General features: G+C 37.1%; 1 protein-coding gene across 1 annotated transcript in view; it reads right to left on the bottom strand.

Annotated features, from left to right (window-relative positions):
- RNF17 (ring finger protein 17) overlaps positions 1–24407 on the bottom strand; it is a 46983-nt gene extending 22576 nt beyond the window's left edge. Inside the window, exons 1-20 of the mRNA XM_010012865.1 lie at positions 24334–24407; positions 23631–23722; positions 22902–22960; positions 22145–22200; positions 20086–20176; positions 17786–17866; positions 16311–16411; positions 15337–15508; positions 13886–13962; positions 12931–13005; positions 11471–11745; positions 10245–10322; positions 7567–7725; positions 6757–6946; positions 6061–6226; positions 4553–4743; positions 3358–3513; positions 2748–2893; positions 1938–2053; positions 89–209 (exon numbers count right to left, since the gene is read on the bottom strand). Of these exons, the coding sequence (XP_010011167.1) occupies positions 89–209; positions 1938–2053; positions 2748–2893; positions 3358–3513; positions 4553–4743; positions 6061–6226; positions 6757–6946; positions 7567–7725; positions 10245–10322; positions 11471–11745; positions 12931–13005; positions 13886–13962; positions 15337–15508; positions 16311–16411; positions 17786–17866; positions 20086–20176; positions 22145–22200; positions 22902–22960; positions 23631–23722; positions 24334–24407 (2476 nt within the window). The remainder of the gene's footprint in view (positions 1–88; positions 210–1937; positions 2054–2747; positions 2894–3357; positions 3514–4552; positions 4744–6060; positions 6227–6756; positions 6947–7566; positions 7726–10244; positions 10323–11470; positions 11746–12930; positions 13006–13885; positions 13963–15336; positions 15509–16310; positions 16412–17785; positions 17867–20085; positions 20177–22144; positions 22201–22901; positions 22961–23630; positions 23723–24333) is intronic.
- Between the last annotated feature and the right edge of the window lie 680 nt (positions 24408–25087).

Here is a 25087-nt window from a genome sequence, read left to right on the forward strand (position 1 = left end):
ATTTCAAGAAAATACTATCTAGAAGTCCATGTTTCTACATTTGAGCCATTTTAATAATAAGCAAATGAATACACACTTGACAACTTACCAACAACTGAACACACTATAAGTTTATCTTCAGTTATTTCTTCAAATCTTTCCTTGGCTTCTCTGCTCCACTCATTTGCCCCTTTATAAGGCTCAATGTAAGCCAGCCTGCACCTGATTGCCTAAAGAATAACTCAAATTATGTATCTATCATCACATATCAAGACCATCTCACTACAGCCAAATCACAGCCTTCACTCTGCACTCATGCAGGACAACAAAACAGAGTGACAAGGTTGTACATTACCACTGCTTGATTTCAGATGACACCGCCCGGCACCTGAGCATGAACCTCAAATTCAGATACATTCTTGCTGAAATAGAAAGGCTTTACTTCTCCTTGCCTCCCTTTATGGTTGGACATAGAATTGGAACAGAGATCAGCAAAGATTACTAGAAAGAGTGATGAAGAAAGCCTTCATCCCATTTTTTTTTATGATGTAATAATCCAGACTGGGGCATCTAATATGAATATCATAATACCATTGTAGAAGTCTGAATGACTAAATACAGAGACACCATAGTTCCTGTATTAGAAATTTCATGCCAGATTTGACAGGGATTAATTGGGAGACATAAAAAAAAGAGACACAAAGGAAACCAGAGTAGATAAAGTACTTTGATTACAGAATTTCTGTTTACCACTTTTATTGCAAGTTATGCTAGCTACACTATGACTTAATTTTAAACTGTGAATGTCATTGTTTTCTCCTTCTTGTTTATTGCATTGAAGGAGAGTAACACAGGTGAGGGAAAAAGAGAAAATAAAGACAATAGAAACAAGAATGTTCTGTGCAGATATTCTTAGGTCACAGGCAGTCAGAAATATGAAAATAAGACTGACAGGTTAAATAACCATTAAAAGAAAGAGCTGTGGATGAACAAAACCAACACTACATTAAGCATTGCTCATTCCAAGCTTGGCCAAGATTTCTGCACCATCCAAGTCCACTAAAATGCCTTCAAACTGTGTTAATGTGCTGAAGAAAGTCAAACTTCTCTTGTAACTGCCTAATTCAAATCTCTTAAATAACCAACAAGAAAATGTTCTTTAGTCCCTTCTCCGTTAAGTTCAAAGTGAAGAGGCCTAGTAGCATGTGCTGAAGAGCTGACAAGCTTTTAATAGATTTTTCTGAGGACTTATACTTGGTTAATAACAAGCAATCAATTGGAACAATAGGATTAACACACGGCAAAAATCCCAGCACCCTTATTCAATCCATTAGCTGCTCTGATGTGAAGCATTAAGACACCACAAAAGCAAGAACATTTTGCATTTCCAGAATGTTTCCTCTGCCTTGCTGTCAAAAAAGGCTCAATTATTTTGGCTGAAACTTTCTCCAGTTACTGCTCAAAATATAAACAATTAAATCCTATTTTCAGTAGATACTGGACAACCTTAGATACAACAATCACTACTTCTTCTGCCTACAACTGGTTAAAACCCCTCTATAAAATAAAGGAAGTTTTAAAGTTCAGTATAATTATGATTGGTAACCAGAACCATCAAATAAACAGCTGAAGGAAAATAATTGTTTCCTACTGAAGACTTATTAGATTAGAATGTAAAAATTACTTTGGCTTTTGGAGTAAAAGAAGGTATTTGAATTAAACATAGACACACAATGTATATACACCTTCCCACAAGCCAATATGAGATTTCATTTAAAACCGAATTACATAATGCACACCCAAAACATGTTAGATCAGTCACATAATAAACCCATGTGAAAAGGAACTTGCTTAATCTTTTATTTACTTCAGAATGTTAACAATCCTCTCCTTCCCCCCTTCCATTCACTGAGATTCTATTAATTCCAAGTATTTAACCTGGGCAAGCACTAATTTACCTTTTCTGGAAAGCTCAGAAACTCCTTTTTCACTCTGCGTACATCTTTAAGAGTTACATTAGCAATGTTGCCATAGTCAACATACTTCACGGTAACTTCTTGATGACTTGGCAGCCCTTCAATGAAAACAACCCAAGTTATTAAACCAAAAAATGGAGTACCTGATGCATGTTAAAGCACCAGAATTTCAGAGCAGAAATCCACATTTATACCATAAAGTATCACATTTTCAGATGTTCTATAACACAATTAAAAAACTATATCCTTTAAGGGCCAGCTCTTTAAGGTTCCTGAAATGACAGTTAGCATTTTGGTGCCCTTCCATCTAATGACTTTATGAGACACTGTCACATTAAATACAGGCCAAGTAGACATGGAAGGATACAGGCATGGTACACTGCCCATACAGGCAACAGAGAGGTCAGTGCAAGTACAATCCCCATCCTGTTCCAAATTATTATGGAGAATTATTAACCTGCATTAGTTACAATACAGGTTGGCTATAATAAATAAATCTGTAGTTTAAATTAGATCAAACATTATTTAAAATTATAATAGAATGCCAATAATATGTAGAAAATTAAGTATACTGCTTCTCTTTGAGGAAAGAAAAAGGTATAAAACACCCCATTAATAGAAAAAGAATATAACATGAATTAGTACTAATGACTTTATGCATTTACCTGGCAGTCTATGAATGCCTAGTAAAAATAATGGCTGTTTGCCACTATTCACATCCAGTGTGACTCTAATCTAGTATCACATCTGATTTTGCAACCTAGCATTAGAGTGAAAGAATCAGTACTTCACCAATTATCTGTGCTCTGTACCAATTCCCATCTTCCTGTTTTGCAACACAGGCTTGTCCTTCAACTGGGCAGGCAACTTGCAAGTTTTTCCTATAGCCACATTTATATATCTCCTGAATTTTCTCTGAAATAGCTAAAAAATCCAGACTCTCTTTCTAAAAAAAGAAAAACAAAAACATACATACACACCATATGTTTTGTTTTGTTTTTTTTTTAATTAAGGGTATTTTTAGTCTTTTAAGGGACACTTTCTCTAGTAGTGTACTTTCTAGTCTTTCCCCCAAACAGTGGTTATGAATATTTGAACTGAAAAACCTAAGAAACATTGAGTATTGTCCTGTTGAGTCACCACTGTGAACAGTAAAACACTACATACTCATATAGAAATCAACTGTGTAACATAAACCAAATGTTAGCTTCCTGTAATTCCAAGAATTCATGGAAATAATCTAGGATTAATTAGGACTGTAGGAATTAATCTCATCTACTAATTCTACAAATCCTAAAACTGGTAACAAGTGACTTAAGTTAATGGAAATTGTAGCTTATTTAATGTGGAGTACAAGTAGCTCAATGTTAAAACATTTGTTCAGAATTTTATTTAAATAGACCTGATTCCTAAACTTACCAACTGGAGATAGAAATCACTGGGACTATTAATGTGACAAACTGCGACATAGACACCTTCGCCTTCTTGTGGAAGCTTAGGTGGACTATACTTCAAGATGGCATTATCTTCTAAGTGACTGGGAAGCTGAGATCTAAACCTAATGGGGAAAAAAAAAAAATTCTGAATAAATTCTGTCAAAATTAACTGAGATGGAACCTTTTTATATTCAAATGTCAAGTCTCTCCATTTAAAAAAAAAAAAAAAAACAACAAAAAACAAAAAACCCACAACCCTGCAAAATGGTCTTACAAAAATAGCTTGATTCACATTTGTATGAATAGCTTCAACTTTCCTTCTCACAGGTGGCACAGCCAATTCTTTGTAATGCTTCTCCCTTCACACGAAATGTATGAAAAATGCTATAAAGTAAAATGCTAGAATCCACTAGCAAACCCATTTTTAGATTTCCTTTTCCTCACTTATGAGAAAAAGCAATTACCTGAGGAATACAGATGCAGTAAAAAAAAAAACAAAAACATCTCCCACTGTTCTCACCACTATAACTAGTTACTGTCAAATATAAACAAAAACCTTTCTCTGTGTGCAGCAAAATGAACTATAATTTCCTACAGATTTGCATGCTACACCCCTGTACCCAAACACCAAAACACTCGTGTTGTTCTCCATCTCCTGTCTCTTCCACCAGTCCCTCCAAAGCACCTCTCCTCTGTCCTAATGTTAGCATTAGGTTAGCATCAAATTACCCTTATGCCCTATGGTTGTTTCTCCTGTTTGTTGTGCCGCATGCATCGCATCAGATGGCTGGTTCTGATGTGGTGATTAACCTGTCACTGCCCACCATCCAAATCAAACATACACAAGGCTGATTTTTTTTCTGTCCATGGTAGACAGTAAGACCTTCTCCTTTTACCCCACTGTTATTCAAACTTCCACAGAAATTTAAATGTTGTCACATTTGAAAATAAGATTTACTATCTAAATAAAACCCTGACTAATGCCCAAGACTATACCACACTGCTTATTAGAGCAGGTGAAAAAAGGAAATCAACAGGTATTGCTGAAGATTAATAGATTAATGCATCAGACACTAAAAACCAACTTGCTTGGTAAACTTCACAAGCATTATGCTGTTATCATTCATGGCATAAAAGTATAAACTAAAGAAAGCAACATACCTTGCCAAATCTAAAAAAATTAACGCATCCTTGAGAGACAATGGCATGTTACTGCATATGTTATTAAATGGAGGTTTTTTCAAATCCACAATGAGAACACCATCCTCTTCTCTAAATATGGTCATTAAAACCGTTTTGTTATTTACCATTCCTAAAAATGTTGTCTTTGCTTTCTCTCCCCAACCTTCACTCTGTGTTAGGAAAAAATTAAAACTTACTGAAGATGTCAGAATGTTAGAACAAAAACTGCAAATAGTAATAAAAATAAAAGTATGCAAGGAAGGGAGCACAGACACATGTGAACAGATGAAACACCAAACAGTTAAGACCATCTAATCCATAGCCCTAATGTTCCATGATGGATTTGCAAGTTTTTTAAACCGTACAGGACTGAGTCAGAGCTAAAAGGTGCAGTTTTCAGCACGCTTCTTTTAAAGTTTTGCGATTTCATCCCCTCTGATCGTTCTGATAGAAAAAACAGAATTATCATAAGCTGTTTAATGTCATACTTAAGTTTCTGCTCTCCAATTTGTTTCAAAGTCTATTCTTATCTTTTTGTGTCTTTCTACAAATGTTCAACATAGTTTGGTCAATTAACACATCCTTCCTCTCCAAAACACCCTCCTTGACATTTTATCTACCTTGAGAAAGCCTGTCTGAATTTGTTTCTCGTGGAACAAGTTAATGCATTTCTCATTTGATACTGCAAATCCGTGCTTTTTAGGTGTGACAGCACATAGAAGGAAGGATTTTTACCCACACCTGTGAAAACTGCTTCTGATCCTTCCTACTTAAAGTATCTCAGACAACATCAGACTGGTATAGAAAACCCACAAAACCAACCAGCAGTTATACAGTCAGAAATGCACAGCTGCTTTGGACATAATTAATTCCCATGTGAATGTGGCAAAAAGAAAGAGAGCCTAACAGATAAGTGAATACTAAAGAAAATAATCCTGCAAGATGCGCCACTTTTCTAAGGGAATAAAGGCTGACAGTACTTTATAGTTGTTACGCTGAAAGAAAATAACACTTTTTAATAGGGAAAAAAAATAATTAAGTTACAAAGGACAATCCCTGAAAAGATTTTCTTAAAAAATCTGAAGCCATTTCTTCTGTTTAGGTGGTTTTAAAAGTTACCACTTACATAAAGTTGTTAGACAGCCATGAAATACCAGTTCTTTAATTGGTTTTTAAATTCCACAAAAGAACATGTCTAGAGTAAGAGCAGTGAGATTTAAGCCTGAAGTATGTATTTGTAAACCCAGAGGCTTTTAAAGACAGACTGCTATAAAGCTCATTTCCTTTGCAATTAAAGTACACAACCCATCTTTTTAGAAGAGAAGATTTAACTTTTTCTTTTAAATAAAATATACCCTGTACTCCTTTCAAACTTCCTTCTGTTTATACTAGAACAAGATCAATGTAAATTATGTATTTAAGTTCTTCAGTATAAGTCTTAGGAAGAAAAAAAATATCCTTGAATAGTACGAACAGCTTTTACTTACTGAATTTTTGGGAACAACATCCTTCAATGAACACCGTACTGCTAAAGGTGGAACAGCTGCAAGTTCTGCCCCAGTATTCTGATCAGGCTTCCTTATAAACAAACTAATGTCATCTGTTTCAATAGTTTGGAGAGTAGCAGGTTTAGGCCTTTCAGAAGGAACACATCTATTGTCAATAGGAATAGAAGCAGTGCTAGCTTAAAAGTAAAAAAACAAAAAAAACAAAAAAACCACAAACAAACAAAACAAACCCAAAAACCCCCACAGAAACAAAAAAACAAACAAAAAAACCAACCAAAAACCCAACACCAAAAAATACCCCAAACCAAACCCCAGACTTAAAATAGAGGTCATTATTCCAGTAACTGGCATGATGTCATGTCACTGAAACAAAATTAGAAAGTCCCAATGAAATGCCTTTTTTTTTTTTTTTTTTTTTTTAAACATTGCGTACTTGTGTTCTCTTTCTCAGTGCAAGTCTAAGTTAAATATTTTAACGTGTGAAGGCTTGTACAGTCGTGTACTTACATATGTTGCCACATGCCTGCGGGAAATACATATGTACGGAATATTAGTTTCATTTGGATATCTGATTACTGCTTGTGTGAAGCTGATGGAGAACTTCTTAGTAATGATCCTCCTGATTAACAAGAGTCAAGGACAACTGCAGACAAAAAACTTTCTCTGTAAACATACCCTGAGAAAATCAGAACGATAGAGCTCCCAAAATCAATCAGGAATACTTCCAGCAGTGCAATATCACAAACTTTGTATCTTATTGGACCACAAGGCTCCCTCTCATTTTCACTTTTTAGGGGAATTAGATCAGTGATGGTTCCACGGCACCACACTCCAGTTTCCTTACTCTTAATAAATGTTCTAGCACCTATACAGAAGCAAATAAAAAAGACAAAATTCAGCATGCAAAGATATTTCATATTGGAACTATTACTACAGTTGTGCATAATGTTCCATTGTTGCCCCTCTTCCACAGAGGGAGTAAAAGGGCTACTGCTAAAATAAGTGCACAAAAGACATTAGAAACCTTACCTTGATAGCCACCAGAAGTTTTCTCCCCACATTCATTTACAGAACATCTGCAAAGCTAGGAGGTGTTTGCCTTGTTTAAGTAGTAATTTCTGGGGAACTTTGTGTACCTCTTAGTAGTGGCAAAAACCCACTATTAGAGCTATAGTAGAGCTATTACATACTTCCTACCAGGTTTTTAAACACCTTCTAGAAGAGAGTAACAGTCAACACATGGGCTAGAGACAAATTTAAATGATTTAGCAATGTATTACTGTCTTTCAGTTTTGCTTTGAGAATAATTCTATCCAGTTAGTGAATGTCCAGGGAATGTTGCTTGCATGACAAAAAGCTAATTTACTGAAATAAGGAAAGAACCTCCCCACAGCAAGGGGGTCTGAACTAGATAATGTTTAGGAACCCTTCCAACCCAAACCATTGTACGATTCTAATGTGGCCCTTTAGAAATGAATAATTTACCTAGTTCCAAAACATCTGAAGGCAAGATACATGAACTCTTATCACAGTAGCTTTTCAATTTCTTCTCCAAAACCCCTGCTTCTCTCTTCTGTGAGTACCTCCGAACATAGAAGTGGCATGGATTTATAACATGGGTTACAAACACTAGTTCTGTGAAACCTGAGTAAGACATGAAACAGATACCAAACACTCTTGAAGTGACTCCAACAGGTATTATCAGACATGAGATTAGGTTTATGTTGCATTAATCATGATAACCTCAAATAGCTCTTAATCTGACAAGTTTGTTCGCACTTGTTTCAAACTAGTTACCATGTTTGTTTTCTAATTAAATCTGCTTTTTTTACTCCCTTATGCTATACTGCAAAACAAAAAGCTCACTGCTTGCAAAGTGGAAGGATGAATTTAAGTAGGTAATTCAGAGTTCGTATTCCCTCTATTTAACAGAGAAACAGGAAGCTTCTAGAAAGCAAATTCAAGAGATTAATACACCTATCTTTAAGAACGGGTATGCCAGGCACTTTTGTATAGTTATTCAGTGTAACGCATGAAGACCTAAAGCTAGCCAAAAGATGACCCTGCATAAGGCAGTACATCTTACAAAGCATCTAAATCCTTTGTGCTGCAGGTACTTCCCTTAATTTTGCATCAAAAATGCAGGTTTCTCATTCTGTAGCTACTCACACCAAAGCTGCTGAATAGCTCAGATGGTTTTAGAAGCCCAGCAACTCAACTCCTACAAGAGCAGCAAAAGCCTCCTGCAAAGAGTGGACAGCATCATCTAGATCCAATGCCATCTTCATGACTGATCACGGCACAGCAGACAAATTTGCAGCATTCTAGAGCTCTGCCATCTCTGTGCCCATCTCTTGAGCTACAGCTAATTGCGGGCAGAAGATGGTACAAAGAACCTGGCATCTGAAACATTCTGACCACGCACACAGGACTGTGCTTGGAAGTTCAGGAAATGCAGTGTCCAGGAAAAAAAAAGAAAGTAAGATTACTCTTTCGCATTTCCAGTGGAAAATATAGTATCCGAGTAAAATGTCTGAATGACTTAAAAGCTTTCACCTACAGGTACCCTAACTCTTCTGGATCACTCCTGGTCACCATCTCCAATGATGTGACAAGTCAGCTAGCTTAAGTAGACCGGGAAAAGCATATATTAACAGTCACTTCACTAGATCCGCAAAGGCTGATACCTCCAGCCAAAAAAAGTATAGGGAACCAGGGAAGTTCTGCATCACTGAATGTCTTTAAGCTGTTTGAGTATGCTCCTTAAACTGAATGCAAACAAAAAAATCCCAACAAACCACAGCTGCCTGAAAAGGATTTAAAAAAAATTGTCAAATATGTTTGATAACTAACCCTATTAGCAGGACAGAATGACAAACTCTTTATATCAAACTTCAAATTATGCTTCCCATAATCAAAAAAGATTCAGTATTGCACAAAATATGTATTTTTGCATATTAGTGATAAAACCAATTGTGTAACTCTGTGATCATTTAATCTCTTAAAATTTTGTTCTCCTAGTATACATGTGAGATATATTCCAAGTGTCTGGTAAGACTCAAACATCACACAACTGTGATAGCTGTGAGGCGTTTTCTCCATGTTAATTCTTTGATGTCTAATACACGGTGAGCACACACTACACTTACTTCAGCATGGGCATTTAGAGAATTTCTGTGCTAACACCTTATTTCCAAAGAATTTGTTATGGATTTAAACTGTTCAACTTCCCTGACACTGTCAAGCAAGTCTCATTAAGAGCAGCCAGTGAACTCTCAAGTTACTGGACCAGAAATTGTCAGGGGAAAAGCATATTTACATGACTGAGGTTAAAAAAACCCCAATCAACAAACAAATAATAATAATAAAAAAAAGCAGTTTCTTGAATCTTTTTTCTTCACTACAGCTATTTTATATCCTAGATTAAGGCACATCTTTTCCCAGCTATTCTATGTCAACTTCTTAGGTCAGTTTCTTCTTTCCCAATACTGCAACCTCTACTCTTCCACTTTTATTATATTTACACTCAACACTCAACAAAGCTTGGAGCACCACATGAACTGTGCCTACAGAATTTTTGAATGAAGTCACTTATTTCCTCAATTTATCTGTTCAATCATAGTTCATAAAACCAAACACAGATGAAGGGAGAACAAGACAACAGCTCAAAATTCAGTATATGAACTACCAACCTAAGAAATGGGTCCCACTGTTCACAGCTGGCGCTGCTACCATTATGTCAAATATCTGCCAGTGCCGAGTTCCTCAAAGTTGCTTGGCACTTCCTGTACTGCTTCTTCCAACTAAGTGGTTTCATAGTAAATCTTAAAAGAGAGTATTGTCTTTACATGAGCAAGGAAAGCAGATCAGAGAGTGCTTTCACAAAGGAAAACTGCTTGTGCTAAGAATAACACCTGTACTGCAAGCCCATACCAGACTAGTTTTAACTGTAATGAAATCATGTACTCAAAGGCTGCTATTACATGTGAGTAAACAAATTCTAAGGATGGTCAAGTCTGCTTCCTAGTACATTCTTGATCCCAAGTAGAATGCTAACATATGTGCCCAACTCTTCAACAAATTCCAGTATCTGCTCTCACTACTTAAGATGACGGGTCCCTTCTATTAAACTAAAACATTTACCAGATAGGAAAACCACTAACCAGCTTTGTGTTGAAAAGGTGTATCTGGCTGAGAAAGTTTCCTCCTCTGTTCATCAGCACAACATTCTGTGGGTAACTCTGTTTATTATTTTAGAAGAAAAGTGGAATGTATTTATACATAGGTAGTAACGCAGCAAACATAGTAAAGAGAAATTACATGTACTGTAAGGGTACTCCCAACAGCAAAAATTCTCCTATCTGATGTAACTGAACCTATGCACACAGTGACTATGTGCATATGGCCAGCCCAAATGCTAATTCCCAGACTACAGAACTATCACTAAAATTTTTAGATTCAAGACATGCAAAACTCATGTAACACTGCTGTTTGAAGGGATTTTGTTCCAGTAAGAGTTTTGTGAAGTCCACTGGGATTCTGAAATATACTGGTTTAGACAGTTGTGCCCAGGGTCTGAAATTTACTTCACCCTGATCACAGCTATATTACCACAATTACTCTCAAACACCCCTCCCCACCCTCTCTCTCATCTTCCTCAAGCATTAATTACTAGATAAACATTTTCTAAGTATGTTGCGGATATAGAAAACTCTGAAGTTAAGCATCTTACTTATACTGTGAGACATATCTATCTATTCTCCACGCCATCACCTCATCGGCATTTTCATATTCCAATTTGTTCCTAATGCCTTCAGCCCTATCCCTGAGCACCTCCTGGACACCAGCTTAGTGGGCTCTGCTGGACTCACTCCAATATAACAGTACTGCAGGGCCCAAAACTGGGCACAGTACTCCACATTAAGTCTCACAAGAGCTTCCTGGACCTGTTAGCTACAGTCTTACTCTTGCAGTCCAGGCAATATTTGACAAACTAAAGAAGCTAAGTTATTGACAGTTCAAGTAGAACAATGCCCTGGGAGAAGATTCAGGAATCCAAAGAACTGCCAGAGAAAGCATTCTCCAGCCAGTGTCAGAAACTCTTGAGATAGACTGTAAGAATTAAGAGTCAAAGAGAATCATCCAGACAAACACAGGAATTTATGACCCCTCTTTGAGCAAACTTGTGAGAGAGTTTTCACTAAGCTAAGCTGAAAGAAGACAAAAAAGAAATTATATTAGCTCTAAGGACGATAAAGTGAAATAGAGGCACCATTAAAGAATTCATATAAGCCAAGTACAACCACAGACACACATCATCATATAAATCACATAAATAACATCATGCTCACAAATGGAACATTGAATGTATCCAGTATTAAAAACTTACTTTCCAGGTCATCTTCAAATATTTCTTCTATTATGACATCAGGGCTGGGTGGAGTCTTGAGTAGAGCAGGAATACTCTGCTCATGTAGCATAGGAAGTGTTTCTTCTACTGGAGTATTTCCCACTTCTTTGTGAACACTGAGTTTATTTCCAAGAGCCTTTATTTTACTTTTTCTGTTACATGCTGAAAAAATATTCTGTACAGAGGACTGTCTATTCAAGTCTGACATTTCCTCTTTGTCATCAAGGATCTGAGTATGTTGTCCAGTATCTTCACTGTATCTGGGAAAATATTTATTTGGAGACAAATTAATATAATCCAGTTTGTTTTCCAAGAAGCATATAAGTCAAAGCAGTTTTATTAAGAACACATCACCATGTTAAGAAAACACCTCATAAGTGCTGGTTGAAATAAACTGCGTTAAATATTTGAATACCAAGACAACAAAACCAGTAATATGATTCTGAAACCTAAGACGGATTGGCACGGAAATGACACATTCTTGGGCATAGCTCAATAGAAGAGCTACCCTTCCTTAAATAATCAGAGACCACAGGCACAAATACAAACTATTTGAAAGAAATGTTAATGCGACAGATAGTTCACATTAAAACCAAAAGGGATGTCAGATGCTTTTGCATAGTTCCTCTTCACTGTAACATGCAGGATTTTCAAGTATTACAGTATGCAAATAAGCCTTTTTTAACATAACCAGTGCTAACTACAACAGCCCTAACAGCAACTCCAGTCTAGTTTCTCAAGTTTTTGTTTCTTTAAAGACTCAAGGAAAAAATAAAGGGACTAATAATTGTAATTTTTAAATGTCAGGGTTTTTCACCTTAAGTATTTTTTTTGTGGCAATTGACACAACCAGTATTAACACTGTAAAATGGAAGGAGTGTAAATCTCAGTATTTTCTGTTGATTTTAGAGATTTATTTACACTTTCATGTTTCCATAGGCTGAACCTCTAGTACATGTACTATGAATGTGTAGACACAGTGCTCAAGGACATGGTTTAGTGATTGACTTGGTAGTGTTACGTTTATGGTTGGACTCAATCATCTTAAAGGTCTTTTCCAAACTAAATAATTTTATGACTATACCATTCAATGCCAGCCAAAGCTGAAAAGCATACAGCATAACAAAATTTTCATAACTTAAGTGGTACAGTGAAATGTAGTTGGGTGAAACACAAGTAAAACTTGTCAGAACTGAAACACTGAATTAACTGGAAAGCTGAAAAAGAAAAGCAACTGAAGTTTTGCCTTGTTTCATTCTATTCTTACAAACCCATATGTATACACAGATATTTTTTTCTTTTTAATTTCCAAGAAACATTTAACCACTACAAGAACAGGACAGAATTACTGTATATACATATTCTTTAAAAAAAAAAAAAAAAAAAAAAAAACAAAAAAACAAAACAAAAAAAAAAAAAAAGAAAAACAAAAAACTTACTGCCCTGTTGTTCCCCATTCAATCCTGCCCAAATTTTTTAACAAAGATGTAATCTCATCAGTGTTCAGGAAGAACCTTGAGAGAAGAAACATTACAGAAGATTAAATGAATATCTAAATCACTCTGACAGTTTGTGATGTATGGTATTTTTCAGCACACTATTAACGGAGAGGCAAAAATAAGAGATAAATTACCTACTCCATTTTCATTCTTCCACTCCTATAACAACAGATTTAGCTGCTCATTTACCTTCACATTCGTACTTACACCACTCTCTTCCCTTTCACTTTCTCTCCCTCAGAGTACTCCAACATTCACTTACCGAGTTTTCACACCTACACTCAGTAAAGCTCAACAAATAAACAGTCCTGAAGAACAAAACAGTTAACTGAAGTCCAAAATGTATGTTTTTTGTTCCATTGTCACACTAATGAGCAGCTGTTTCACTGATGAAAGTACTTGAGGCCAACAGACTTTTTAGGCTACCAGAACTTTAAGTATCAAATTCTTAGCTTTGCTGTCCATTTATAACAAGCAATTTGTGAAAACTGCAGTGTAAGCAGTCCCAAAAGAAACCTTTAAGTCTTTCCTGAAGGTGAGAAAGATTTATTTTTTTTTTTAAAAATCAACCCATTATTGCCCCAATTTATTTCTACTTATAAGGGAAAGGAGAGGAAGTTTAAAAACATGACAGAAATCTGTCAAGCATTTTTAAACTGCATATATACGTTTACATAGCAGAAAACTCATGTGCTTTCTCCCTAATGCCTCAGATGAAGGCTACTGCATATTGTTAGTAATGAGTTTATACACATCTGAATGAGTAGTTTTTCAATAAAAGGCAAGTAAAGCAATTTGATTTCTGCAGCTTAACTGTTACACGAACAGTTTCTGTAATTGAGATAACGAGTACATCCATTTACCTCCCAGTTTACCTCCCATTCCAGTTATTTACCTTGGAGATATTTTTTCCTCCAAACTATTCACTATTGAGAGCTCATCCTCAACTGGCAACTTTAAATTATAAATAACCTGAAATTAAGAAGTACAGTCTTAGCTTCTATTGTACAAAAAGCACATTATACAGGTACCTATTATCAACAACATGACAAAGCCAGAGTATGACATCTTTAATTTAACAGAAAAAACCCCAAGAGTTTCCTCATTAGCAGCCAATAGCCAGTTCTCAATCATGTCTTCTTACACCGCTAAGACCTAATGGCTGGGGATTTTGTAGTACTAGTATGTAAGCAGAAGTCAGATTTTCCTTTTGTATGAAAAGCTGCTGAGGTGACTTTAAGTAAGAAGGCAGGCCTATAGGAGGACGGTGGTGGGTGCCAGCTCCCGAAAGTCAACCTCAGCAAGGTAGAGAAAAATAGCCAAAAAAAGAAGGGACTAGACTTCTTTTCTGGTTCAGATGAGAAAGACTAAGTTTCTTCATACGGAAAAAACAACTGGATGCAAGGAACACAACAGTCTTTTTGAAAATCACACTACTTCAAAAAGTTAGACCAGTTTCTCATTATTTTTGCCAACACAAAGACTACAAAGGTTGCAAATGAAATTAACTGGGTAGCACATTTAGGGGGGAAAAAAAAAAAAAAAGGGAGCTAATTCATATCTGCCCAAAATGTTCAACTCACTGCCACTGCATATGAATACATACATATAACACTAACACATACAATCACAGGCACACTGCCACAAGCACTATGAAGACATTCAAGCATTACACAAGCTTATACAGAATGAGGCAATGCCTATTTAGTGTAATGACCTTGATGTATCCTGTCAATTATAAAATCTTTAACCTTCAGCTTCCTGTACTCACTGAATACCCAGGTTCTTAGGTTCTTCCTCTAAGCATCTTTTCCTCTCTCAACAGAGACAGGAGACTTCACAGGATGGACCTCTGGTCTGATCCAGCACATGAGGTATTGTGGGTTTCTATGGGCAGCAGGTATGATGGGGGTGAAGAATGGAAATAAAGGCCTGGGACCAAGAGTATCAGGAGAGCGTGGCTATGAATTCTGGAGTAGTTCAGAGAGAAGACTGGAGAGCCCTGGAATGGGAAAGGCTTGAGAGACTCCTAAAGTGATGAAACAATGCCCTTTCACTTATCAGTACTGTGTCACAGTTTTCCTGTCCTCCCATTCCATTTGCTGTTTCAGACGGCAAGCTCTTCAAGGCAGGAACCATCTCTTTTGTTTCAAATCAGTCACCAGACCCTAATATGTGACTAAGACTAAATATAAATTCTGTGTGTGTGTGTGTGTGTGTGTATATAGAGATGGGGTAAGGAGACACTACTGCTACAGTACTGAAGTCAAACACGAATCACACAACTTTTCAAACCGAACTTGAATGTATTCATTAAATTTTTTCACAGTGCAAGAATGTAACTACCTGAGAGAGGTCACAATAGGTTCTTACAGAAGGTGTAACTTTCAATTCCTTTGCAATCCTAACAACACCAATTAAGCACTTTTTCTTCTCTTCAATGACTTCCTTAGCTTTTGCAATACCAGCACTGTAGTTATTCATGCTCTTCACTAATTCTGCACGTAATTTCTTTTTCCTGTATTAAAAACATGACTTTTCAGAATTTAATATGCCCCCCTCTGTACAAACTTCACCTGAACACACAATTGCCAGATATACCACAATACAACGTGGATACAGCTCACACAGAAATACGATTTTTCTCAAACCATGAACAGTGGAAAGCATGGAAAACTCAATATTCAGAGGAGCCATAAAAGTTAAGAATTCACAGTGAAAAGCCAATTGGAGAAAAATTTTTGGTTTTATTCAACATTTAAACACTCTCTATTTCAAGCCTCCTCATACTTTCATACACACTCAGCTGAAAACAGCTGGCTTTTACGAATCAGTTTATTAAGATATTAGACCCCCCCTCTCAGAGGCTTTTCTGTAATCAAAAGCTTTGACACCCCTCTACCCCTTAAATCGTCATTTTTGAAATGAAGAGATGAGTGTCCTTAGGCTTCTATCAGCTTTACAATTTGCCGAAATTTAAAAAAAAAAAAAAAAAAAAAAAGTTATTTTTGCTGATCCCCCACCAGATCAAAACCCCTCAAAACTGAGCCACTTTGGGAAACTAACATCATCAAGACAAAGTCATTTTCATTTTTTAAAAAACAGAGGCTGCATAAGCTGGTTTTTTTTCAGCCATGCAAACTAGCTCCAAGATTCCATTGTTGAAGTGCAAAAATACTGCATAAAAATTAGACAGGTGCTACGACATACCCTATGAGGAAGACAGACACTTTATTTAGAATTCTTTTATCTGAACTAGAAACAACTTCTTGATAAAAATAACTGACCCCTCCATCCTAGAAACCAGATTACTACACTACCTTGAGAGGAGAGAAGCAGTAAGTTCATCAAATTTTCTATCTGCAGTTTCTGCAATTTTTTCTCCTTCCTGCTTCACTTTCAATTCCAAATATTTCAGCATCTGTTTTGTTCAGTATTGAATAAACATGCATTTATTATTTTTTTTTTTTAAATTCAGAAAAGGAGCAATAACAAGTAGGACAGTGATCAATACTCCAGCAGAGTGACACCAAACCACGTAAGACACTTGAAAAGAATGTCGCTTAAACCAATTATAGCTCATTAATCCCTTTCCTAGTCAGTTTGCACAGCCTGAATCCTCATGCCAACTGAAGTCCTTAGATCCATGAGGCAAGAAACACATAGATCTTGAGCCCCCACCTCACTTCCATTACCTGACATTCTATGACAGTCTAATATAGCACCATACACAGGTAGGTAGCACACTGAGAGTTCTGGGTTTTCTTAAACTCATTGTGAGCAGTAAAAAAGAAAAAACCAAAATATTTTTCCCCTGGAAAGCATCAGTTTTATCACTATAGTTACATTTAATGAAGAGACTATGGAGAAAAAAAAATAAATCTCTGTAATGTAGCACTGCTTTGGCAATTCTCTGTCTTGCTGAAAAACTGTCAGAAAAATCACAGCTGCATGCATGCATAAGCTATTTTATTAGAGCTGCTGAAGTGGTAGGTTTTTATAAGATGTGTTAGTGTATGAATTAGGATTCAACATAACTTTGATTAACAGGCAGACTGGCCACTGCAACAAAACAACTAAGAAGGGAATGGAAAAAAGGCTTTAAGTACATGCCATGCTACACTTAGGATGTATTTGCTTTAAGCTTTTGGATCATTGAACACTTTTGTGCCTGGGTATCCCAAAATACACATAAAGAAATGGCAACGACAGAATTGCAAGCTTTTCCACAGTGCATTTAATAAGTATCATAGGTTACTGAGTAAAACCTTTTAACAGCACCATCCAGCACTTTAGGATTCTTCCTACATTTTATACTGTGCATAAAAATACATTACTTGATTTACACATTTTGCATACTGTGTCTGTCAAAATTATTACTTCTGTAGTCCATATAATTTCTTTTCCACTTTAACTTCAGAAAGAGGCATGAGAAAACTAAAAAGTTAGCACAGCTGCTACAGCAAAACCAAGTGCTGAATTTTACCCTGACCCAAGGAAACAAAAGCTTAGCACTTAAAGACTGACATATATATGATTCTGGTAAACACATGGAATAACCTATTGACTTTAAATCATGCAGCGGCTCATATACTCCTTTTACAGACTACTACAGCCTGGAGTTTAAAGCTATATATTCACCGAAATAGCACAAACAGTTGAAGGACAAAAAAGATATCAAAATGAAGGCAGTAAAAGCACGTTTAAATAGCATATTAATGCATGACTACTCATAACAGAACGCTTCAGTCAAGGACAGAATTTAATAATTAATGATTTAACTTATTTTACTCACCTCTTTTGCATCATGTAAGTGGCCAAGATTACAAATAGCTATGCACAAAGCTTCATCAATATCCTCCATAATTTTGCTGTCCTGGGGAAAGATTTGCCAATGAATCTGAAGTTGCTTGTATGACTAGAAGACATGGGCTAGAGATGGGCTTGAGACACATTTGCCATTTTGACAAAGAAGCATTTGATGTGACTGATTATCTCTGTAAGGCTCTGAGCAGCTCTATAGCTGCAAACAGACCTAAAATACTAAGCTCACCTGAATTACTCTGAGAATATTTACATTGTAGTATTTCTGAAACATGGATTCTAAGTTTTTGTTTGATAAATACATACGATTTATTTGCACACATGCATACACACACAAAAAAACCCCAAGAAATGAAAAGATAGTACATGAAGGAAAGCAAAATAGTTACTAATATAGAAGAAAAAAAACCATGCAGGATTGAAGAATGGGAGTACTGCAGCCTAGGAAAAAAAAAAAAAAAAAAAAAGGATATTTAGGAATATCACGTGGGGAAAACCAACAAGAATCCAAACATCCTAACTCCCAGTGTTATGCTGATGCCAGAAAAGACACTAAAATACTTGCATACTGATTGGCACAAAAACAAATGCACATACAGAAATGTCTTTGTCACTGGCACTACTAAAGCTAGTGTTAAAGAGTGCTGGTTATTTTGCTAAAAGCAAAACGGTATCATCAGCTGGGGATGCACAAAAGAGCTAGGGATGGTGCTGTGTAAGCCTGTCACTTTCAGGCAACCAGTTCACCTTGCCAAAAGGCAAGGTAACTAAAATGCTAACATCTCTAATTTGTAAAGGGCTCCTCACTAGTGTTAAACAGAACACACAAGCACTTGAGAAATTAAAGCTTAGAGTTCAAAAACCTGAAATCTGAAAAACAAGAACTATTTCTGACCAGATACTGGTATAAGTGAAAGGAAGAGCTGCCTACAATTTGGGAGAGACCCGTCAGTCACAAACATCATTATGGAGTTCAATAAAGATGTTTGTTGTCACTTTCACCTTTAACATAGCTTTCCCATTAATGTATCTGCACATCTCAGACCCATTATGTCTCCTTCCTAGGAGACAAAGAAAACCCCATTCCTATGATGATATGGATGTTAACCATGTTAGGAACCTTCCCTATGACAACTATTCCCACTCTATTTTGAGCAGATGCAAGGAGACATAACAGGTAAAAACATCGTGGAGTTACATTTCTTCTTCTCTGTTTTGTGGTTCTCATTATGATCAATGATGCAGAAATAAAAATTATTCCAAAACTTGAAAGACATGGACATACTCATTCAGTGATATAAGAAATGATACTGCCAAAGATCTAGCAATCACCAACCACTCCCCAAGGAGTCTGGGGAAAAAAAAAACACCCCACAACCCACTAACCAACAAGTAAGTAGCAGCTAGACTATTTTGTCAAAAGAAGAGGTGACTACCATCAAAATATTACTTATAACATCAGACCTAAGATGCTTCAATGATAACCTTATGATATTTCCTTTAATACTTTGTCAATAGTAATATATTGGATTTCAGATAGCATGGTAGAGCTCTATTTCAAATAGATGTAAAAAAAAAAAAAAAAAGAAAAAAAAAAAAAAAAAAAAAAGAAAGAGTTAAGAAAACCACTTTCAAACTCTGAGGGGCACTATAGCATGACTACCTAAGGAGCCAGGACAGACACCTGCAAGCTACAATTCTTCCAAGGTAACTGTGCAGGACAATGTCCATAGACATAAACAGGACTGGCACAGGACATAAAATTCATTTCAGTTTTCTGTCCTTTTAAAAATAACCACAACATTAGTTCACCTGGCCTAAAACTTCCACAAACCTCTTTCAGAGAGATCAGGTTAGAGACCTTAATAGAATGTTTCAAGAGAGATCCGTTTGTCCAACAATGCTGTTGCCCTGAATGACTTTAAGGAAGCGTTGCATGAGCCTTGCAGCTACCTCAAATTTAAAAGAAATAAAAACCCCCTAAATCCAAATATTATGGAGCCCCTGGTATCTTTTAAGAAAAGCTAAATTTAAAATACAGTTTCACAGCCAGTTGAATACACCAGCCCTTCTCAGCTATGATCTGGTCGGGTGTGACCTGCATTCTTTTTGTCAAGTTATTTCATTCACACTACAGCTGCACATAAATTCTATGAGAAAATGAGAATAGCACATAACTCTTTAAGATGCAGGTTTTTTAAAAGTGCATTGTTACCTATGCATATACAAAAACAACACGTGAGAATATAAGGAAATTCCGTATTAACACACCATGTCTGCTGATGGAGTTACAGCTGGTTTATCCCGCAGCCCACCATTTGAAGAAACTGGATGTGTTGTGGCTGTAAGGCGACTCAAGGGCCTGCGAAACAAAACTTAGAGGAAAAAACCTACATATTTTAACTAAAACATCAATCTTTTCACAGATGCTCTAGACACAACTGGAGTATTTCAAAATCTATCATTAAATACATATGCACATATGCCTATTCTTGAAACAGTAGAAATTCACAGTGTGATAATACTACCAGATACCTCGTTTTCAAGAAATTCCCTTTCTACCAGCATCATCTTAAAATTTGTATTTAGGAACTATTTTTTATTTAACAATTTTAGCAAGGCTGTACAAAACCTTAGCAGGTGTTCATGATTTTAGCTTTAGTGAGAATCAAATGCTTGACTATTAACATTACAGGATTCATTTTTCATTTGTTGCCCAAATATTTTCTTTTAGGTATCCCATCACCTATTGGTTAGGCTGTTAAAATGCTTAGAGCACATGATATATTACACTATTATTATACTAAAGCCACTTAGTTCAGTGGTAGATAACCAGTTCGAAGTCTCTTAAATGGTGCCACCCACACCTGCTCTTCTGCAAAATACACATGGATCTGAACATGTGTCTAGACTCTCACAGGATGCCTGTGTAAACCAGCCTTGTAACAGGAAGGAAGCACTGTTTTGTTCTTCCTGTGCTTAGTTTGTTGTTTCTTATGGACTCTGAGAGGACTTAGAGAACACTCCTGCACAGCCTGACAGCCATACCCGAGTTTTCATTTTATTCTGGGCAAGGTTTGTGATGCACATTAGAGGAAATTTATTTTCTGCGATTGGTGCATGTATCTCCCTTAGATAACATACTCAAGAATTATTTGGGATTATTCTCATTTGTGTCAACAAAAATCTCCACAGCAATGGCAGTGGAGCAAAAGGCACCAGCTTTAAGACTCCAGGTTCACATAGGCTAGAGAAATAAGCAAGTGACTGTAACTTAGATTATGACAATACAGCACAGAACATTGCTAGCACCTAATCTTTATAGCTGTGAACTGGTTATCTAAGCAGAAAGTGCAATGGAAGCAGCAGGGGGGTGGTGGGAAGGAGGCACTTTCATGACAACAGTCCTTCCTGGCACAGCCTAGCATTTCAGTAGTTATCTACTCCCCTTTCAAACCCTTATCAGGGAGTTACCACAGTGCTGAAAACATAGAAACATAGAATAGTCAGGGTTGAAAAGGACCGTAAGATCATCTACTTCCAAACCCCCTGCCATGAGCAGGGACACCACACACTAAACTATGTCGCCCAAAGCTCTGTCTGACCTGGCCTTGAACACTGCCAGGGATGGAGCATTCACAACTTCCTTCGGCAACCTGTTCCAGTGCCTCACCACCCTCACTGTAAAGAACTTCTTCCTTATATCTAACCTAAACTTCCCCTGTTTAAGTTTAAAGCCATTACCCCTTGTCCTACCACTACAGTCCCTAACAAAGAGTCCCTCCCCAACATCCTTATAGGCCCCCTGCAGATACTGGAAGGCTGCTATGAGGTCTCCACGCAGTCTTCTCTTTTCCAGGCTGAACAGCCCCAACTTTCTCAGCCTGTCTTCATATGGGAGGTGCTCCAGCCCCCTTATCATCCTCATGGCCCTCCTCTGGACTTGCTCCAACAGCTCCATGTCCTTTTTATGTTGAGGACACCACAACTGTACACAATACTCCAAGTGAGGTCTCTCACAAGAGCAGAACAGAGGGGCAGGAACAGTTACAATTCCGAACATTTTCAAGCCAAACCAATCTGTTTCTTGCTGCCTTTCAATGAAATGTTATTTGCACAATGGTCAAGCAAGCTGTGATCCCACAGTACTAGACATCCATACTGAGAAGACGTTAATGAAGTTAAAAGAGCATATTAAAAAAAAAAAAAAAAAAAAAAAAAAAAAAAAAAGAAATCACAGCAAGAAAACCAGCTGGAAATGCTTGCCTGGTCAAGTCCTCCCCCAGTGTGGCATCTAAATACATAAACCCCATCTGAGTTAAAGGTTTACCTTGCTAGCCTTTGTGAGTTGCCACTGCACAGACCATGTTTAAAATCAGTTTTGTTCTAAATTCAGAGGAAAAAAGCAAAGCAAGTTCAAATACAGGGTTAAATCCAAGTCCCAGTTAAAAAAAAATAATTTTCTATAAGCCTGTTTTCACCTCTCCCCCCTCCTCCACTTCAGTGAGACCAAGCTTCAAAGGAAGTATTAAAGAACTGAGCAAGAAGCGTAAAAACCAGCTTCCATGCTGAAGCTCTGGAGCCAGAAGTGTATCTTTGTGGTAAATTAGAAGTGTTTCTAGTAAAACAAACACTGATCTCCTTTTTGAAATACATTCCTAAGTAGCAAAATCTTGTGCAAAGTGGTTTTTCTTCTTGAAATCTTTTAAGTTCTTTTATTTGGGAGCTGCCAGAAAGAAAGCATTTTGTTTTAACTTATATATGCACCAGTTACTTTCTTGCACATTTTGTGCAAACAAGAGGGTGAAATGGAACTGGCAACACGAGGCATTAATGAGGACTACAAAAATAAACCTGCCTAAAACCAGACTTTGAGCATCAGACGCATTCTACATAGCTATGCTGCACAATGAGAAGTGCTAGCAAAGACTTGCTGGGGAGTAGGTGGTTATGAAGTGCAGGCTCTTACCTCACAGGGGACCTGATCTTGCTTTAATCACTCTCAATGAATATATAAAAGATCCTGTAACATCCCTATTTCAGACCGCCACAGTGACAACCAAACAGAAAGCTTTAAATCAACTTACTTCTTGAGAAGAGAGACCAACAAAAAAGGTGTCTTCATCCCTCACATCATCATGCAAGGCTGTAAAAACAAGCATAGGAAACACTTGGCTATGAATGTTGTTAACCAGTGAGACAGATGGGAATTATCACCAGAGTAGTCTAGACAGTATCCATCAAGTCAACAGAAATTTTGACATCAATTTCTGTAATGACAGAATTTTAAAGCTAGAAGTCCAGATAAACAGATCTGGTAGTTACCTCAGAATTACAATAAAAAACCCAACTTACTTGCACTTAATATTTACTACATTATCTGCGTGATCGGCTGTATTACATTGCTTCTACATTCAGGACAGGATAAACACATGAAAGGGAAGGCAGAAATGCAACAGAAAACATACATTCAAAATGTGCATCTACAGTAAAGGGAAATAAAGTGTTTCATAAAGCATCCATAAATTTTATATACTGAACAGGATTTTGCAACTCTTAGAAAAAAGATACTCAAGCACAAAATCCCAGAAAAATTAAGTTTCTTTTTAAACTGAACTTTTCAGTAGCTTTGTCAAGAGTAACAGCAAAAGAGAAAAGCATTGATACTTCTTTTTAAGTATTGGAAATGTAAATAAACAATGCGTTTATCAAATCTGGCAGCCCATCTGTTGTCTTTAACAGACCATATAAAATATACATCAGTAGTTAACACTGCACACCACAAAGTTGCTGGAAATGAAAGCCAAAACCCTTACCTTTCACACTCATACCTTTTGACACGTAACACAAATCCCTGTTTCTCCAATTTGATTCTAGAAAATCCTCTTCCAATATCTTAAGACATTGCCTTCAAAAATGGAAGTCAGGATCATTAAGAATATCAACCAAACACAAATTCTGACTTCCAACTCTCTTAGAACTACATTTGCCTACTTTTGTGGCACTACGGAGAAGGTGCAGCTCATTAAACGCACGAAAAAAGTGTTACTCTCTTAACCGGAGAAACAATTGACCTCTATAATGCCGAATTAATCATCCATAAAGGTGGTACTACAGCTTTTAGACATGCACCATTTAAAGTAACAAATACATTAATAAATTGTTAATTCACCACTTCTAATCACATTCGTTCTACGGTTAACTAAAAACATATTGAACAGGTGAATAGTGATTTACTTACTTATGAAATATACATACAGATCAATATGCTCTAATGGTAGCCTAGTAACTATTTGACAACATCCAAAGATGCATTTAAAATGGCTTTTTCCCTGAACCTGAAGTGCTGGAGCTTTCCACAAATTACATTTTACACCCACACATAACACAAAAACAGACTCAAACTGCAATATTGCAGCAATACAAACATTACTTTCTATATTTCTTCGAGTTCCCGATAATTACACAGTCAGCACTTCAAAGCATTAAAGCCACTAGAAGAACCCTGTCTTCACATACCTTATAGCTTTCATTTTTCTTCTAGCAAGTTCTTCATTACCATCAGCCATCAAGAACTCTTTCCTTCTACTCATGTTAGCTGGCTTTAAAAAAGTGACAAATTATCTAAGACATACACGTATCACCACTTGAGCCAACACTACAGATAACACTCAAATGAAAAAGATAAGCACAAAATTAATAAAAAACATGAAGCTGTTCTTTCCTTGAAAATCCAATCTTTCAAATGCAACAAAACATTGGCCTGTTCTGCACTAACCAGCTACTCCATTTTACTACTCTACCCCTAACCTTACCACTGCCAGATACAGCAGGAGACAGCACTACTGGTCCTCAGACCTCCTTCCTGACCGTATCTCAGCACGATTACTTATTTCTGCCTATCTCAGTACTGCAGGCTTATGCCCTGTTTGTGATCCACCACGTACACTGACCCCCTTCTTTCCTGAACACCTGCAATACGGCCACTTTTCCTTTAATTACTCGACGGGAGAGACGCTTCTGCCTCCCAGGCAGTGCCCGGAGCACCACTGGCCGCTGCAACGAAGTCACCGGTGCAGAGACCGGAGCGGGGACATACCGGGACCGGCCGCGACAAGACTCTGGCGCCCTCAGCGCCGACAGCTGGCAGGACCCCCACGAACCACTGTGTCGCGACACCCACCGCGCGCCAAAATAGCTACCGCACCCACCAATCACCGAGCGCCTCGCCGAGCCTGCTGCCTATCTCAGCCAATCACGGCGAGGCGGGAGG

Source organism: Nestor notabilis, unplaced genomic scaffold (assembly GCF_000696875.1).
Source record: "Nestor notabilis isolate BGI_N333 unplaced genomic scaffold, ASM69687v1 scaffold4374, whole genome shotgun sequence".
NCBI lineage: Eukaryota > Metazoa > Chordata > Aves > Psittaciformes > Psittacidae > Nestor > Nestor notabilis.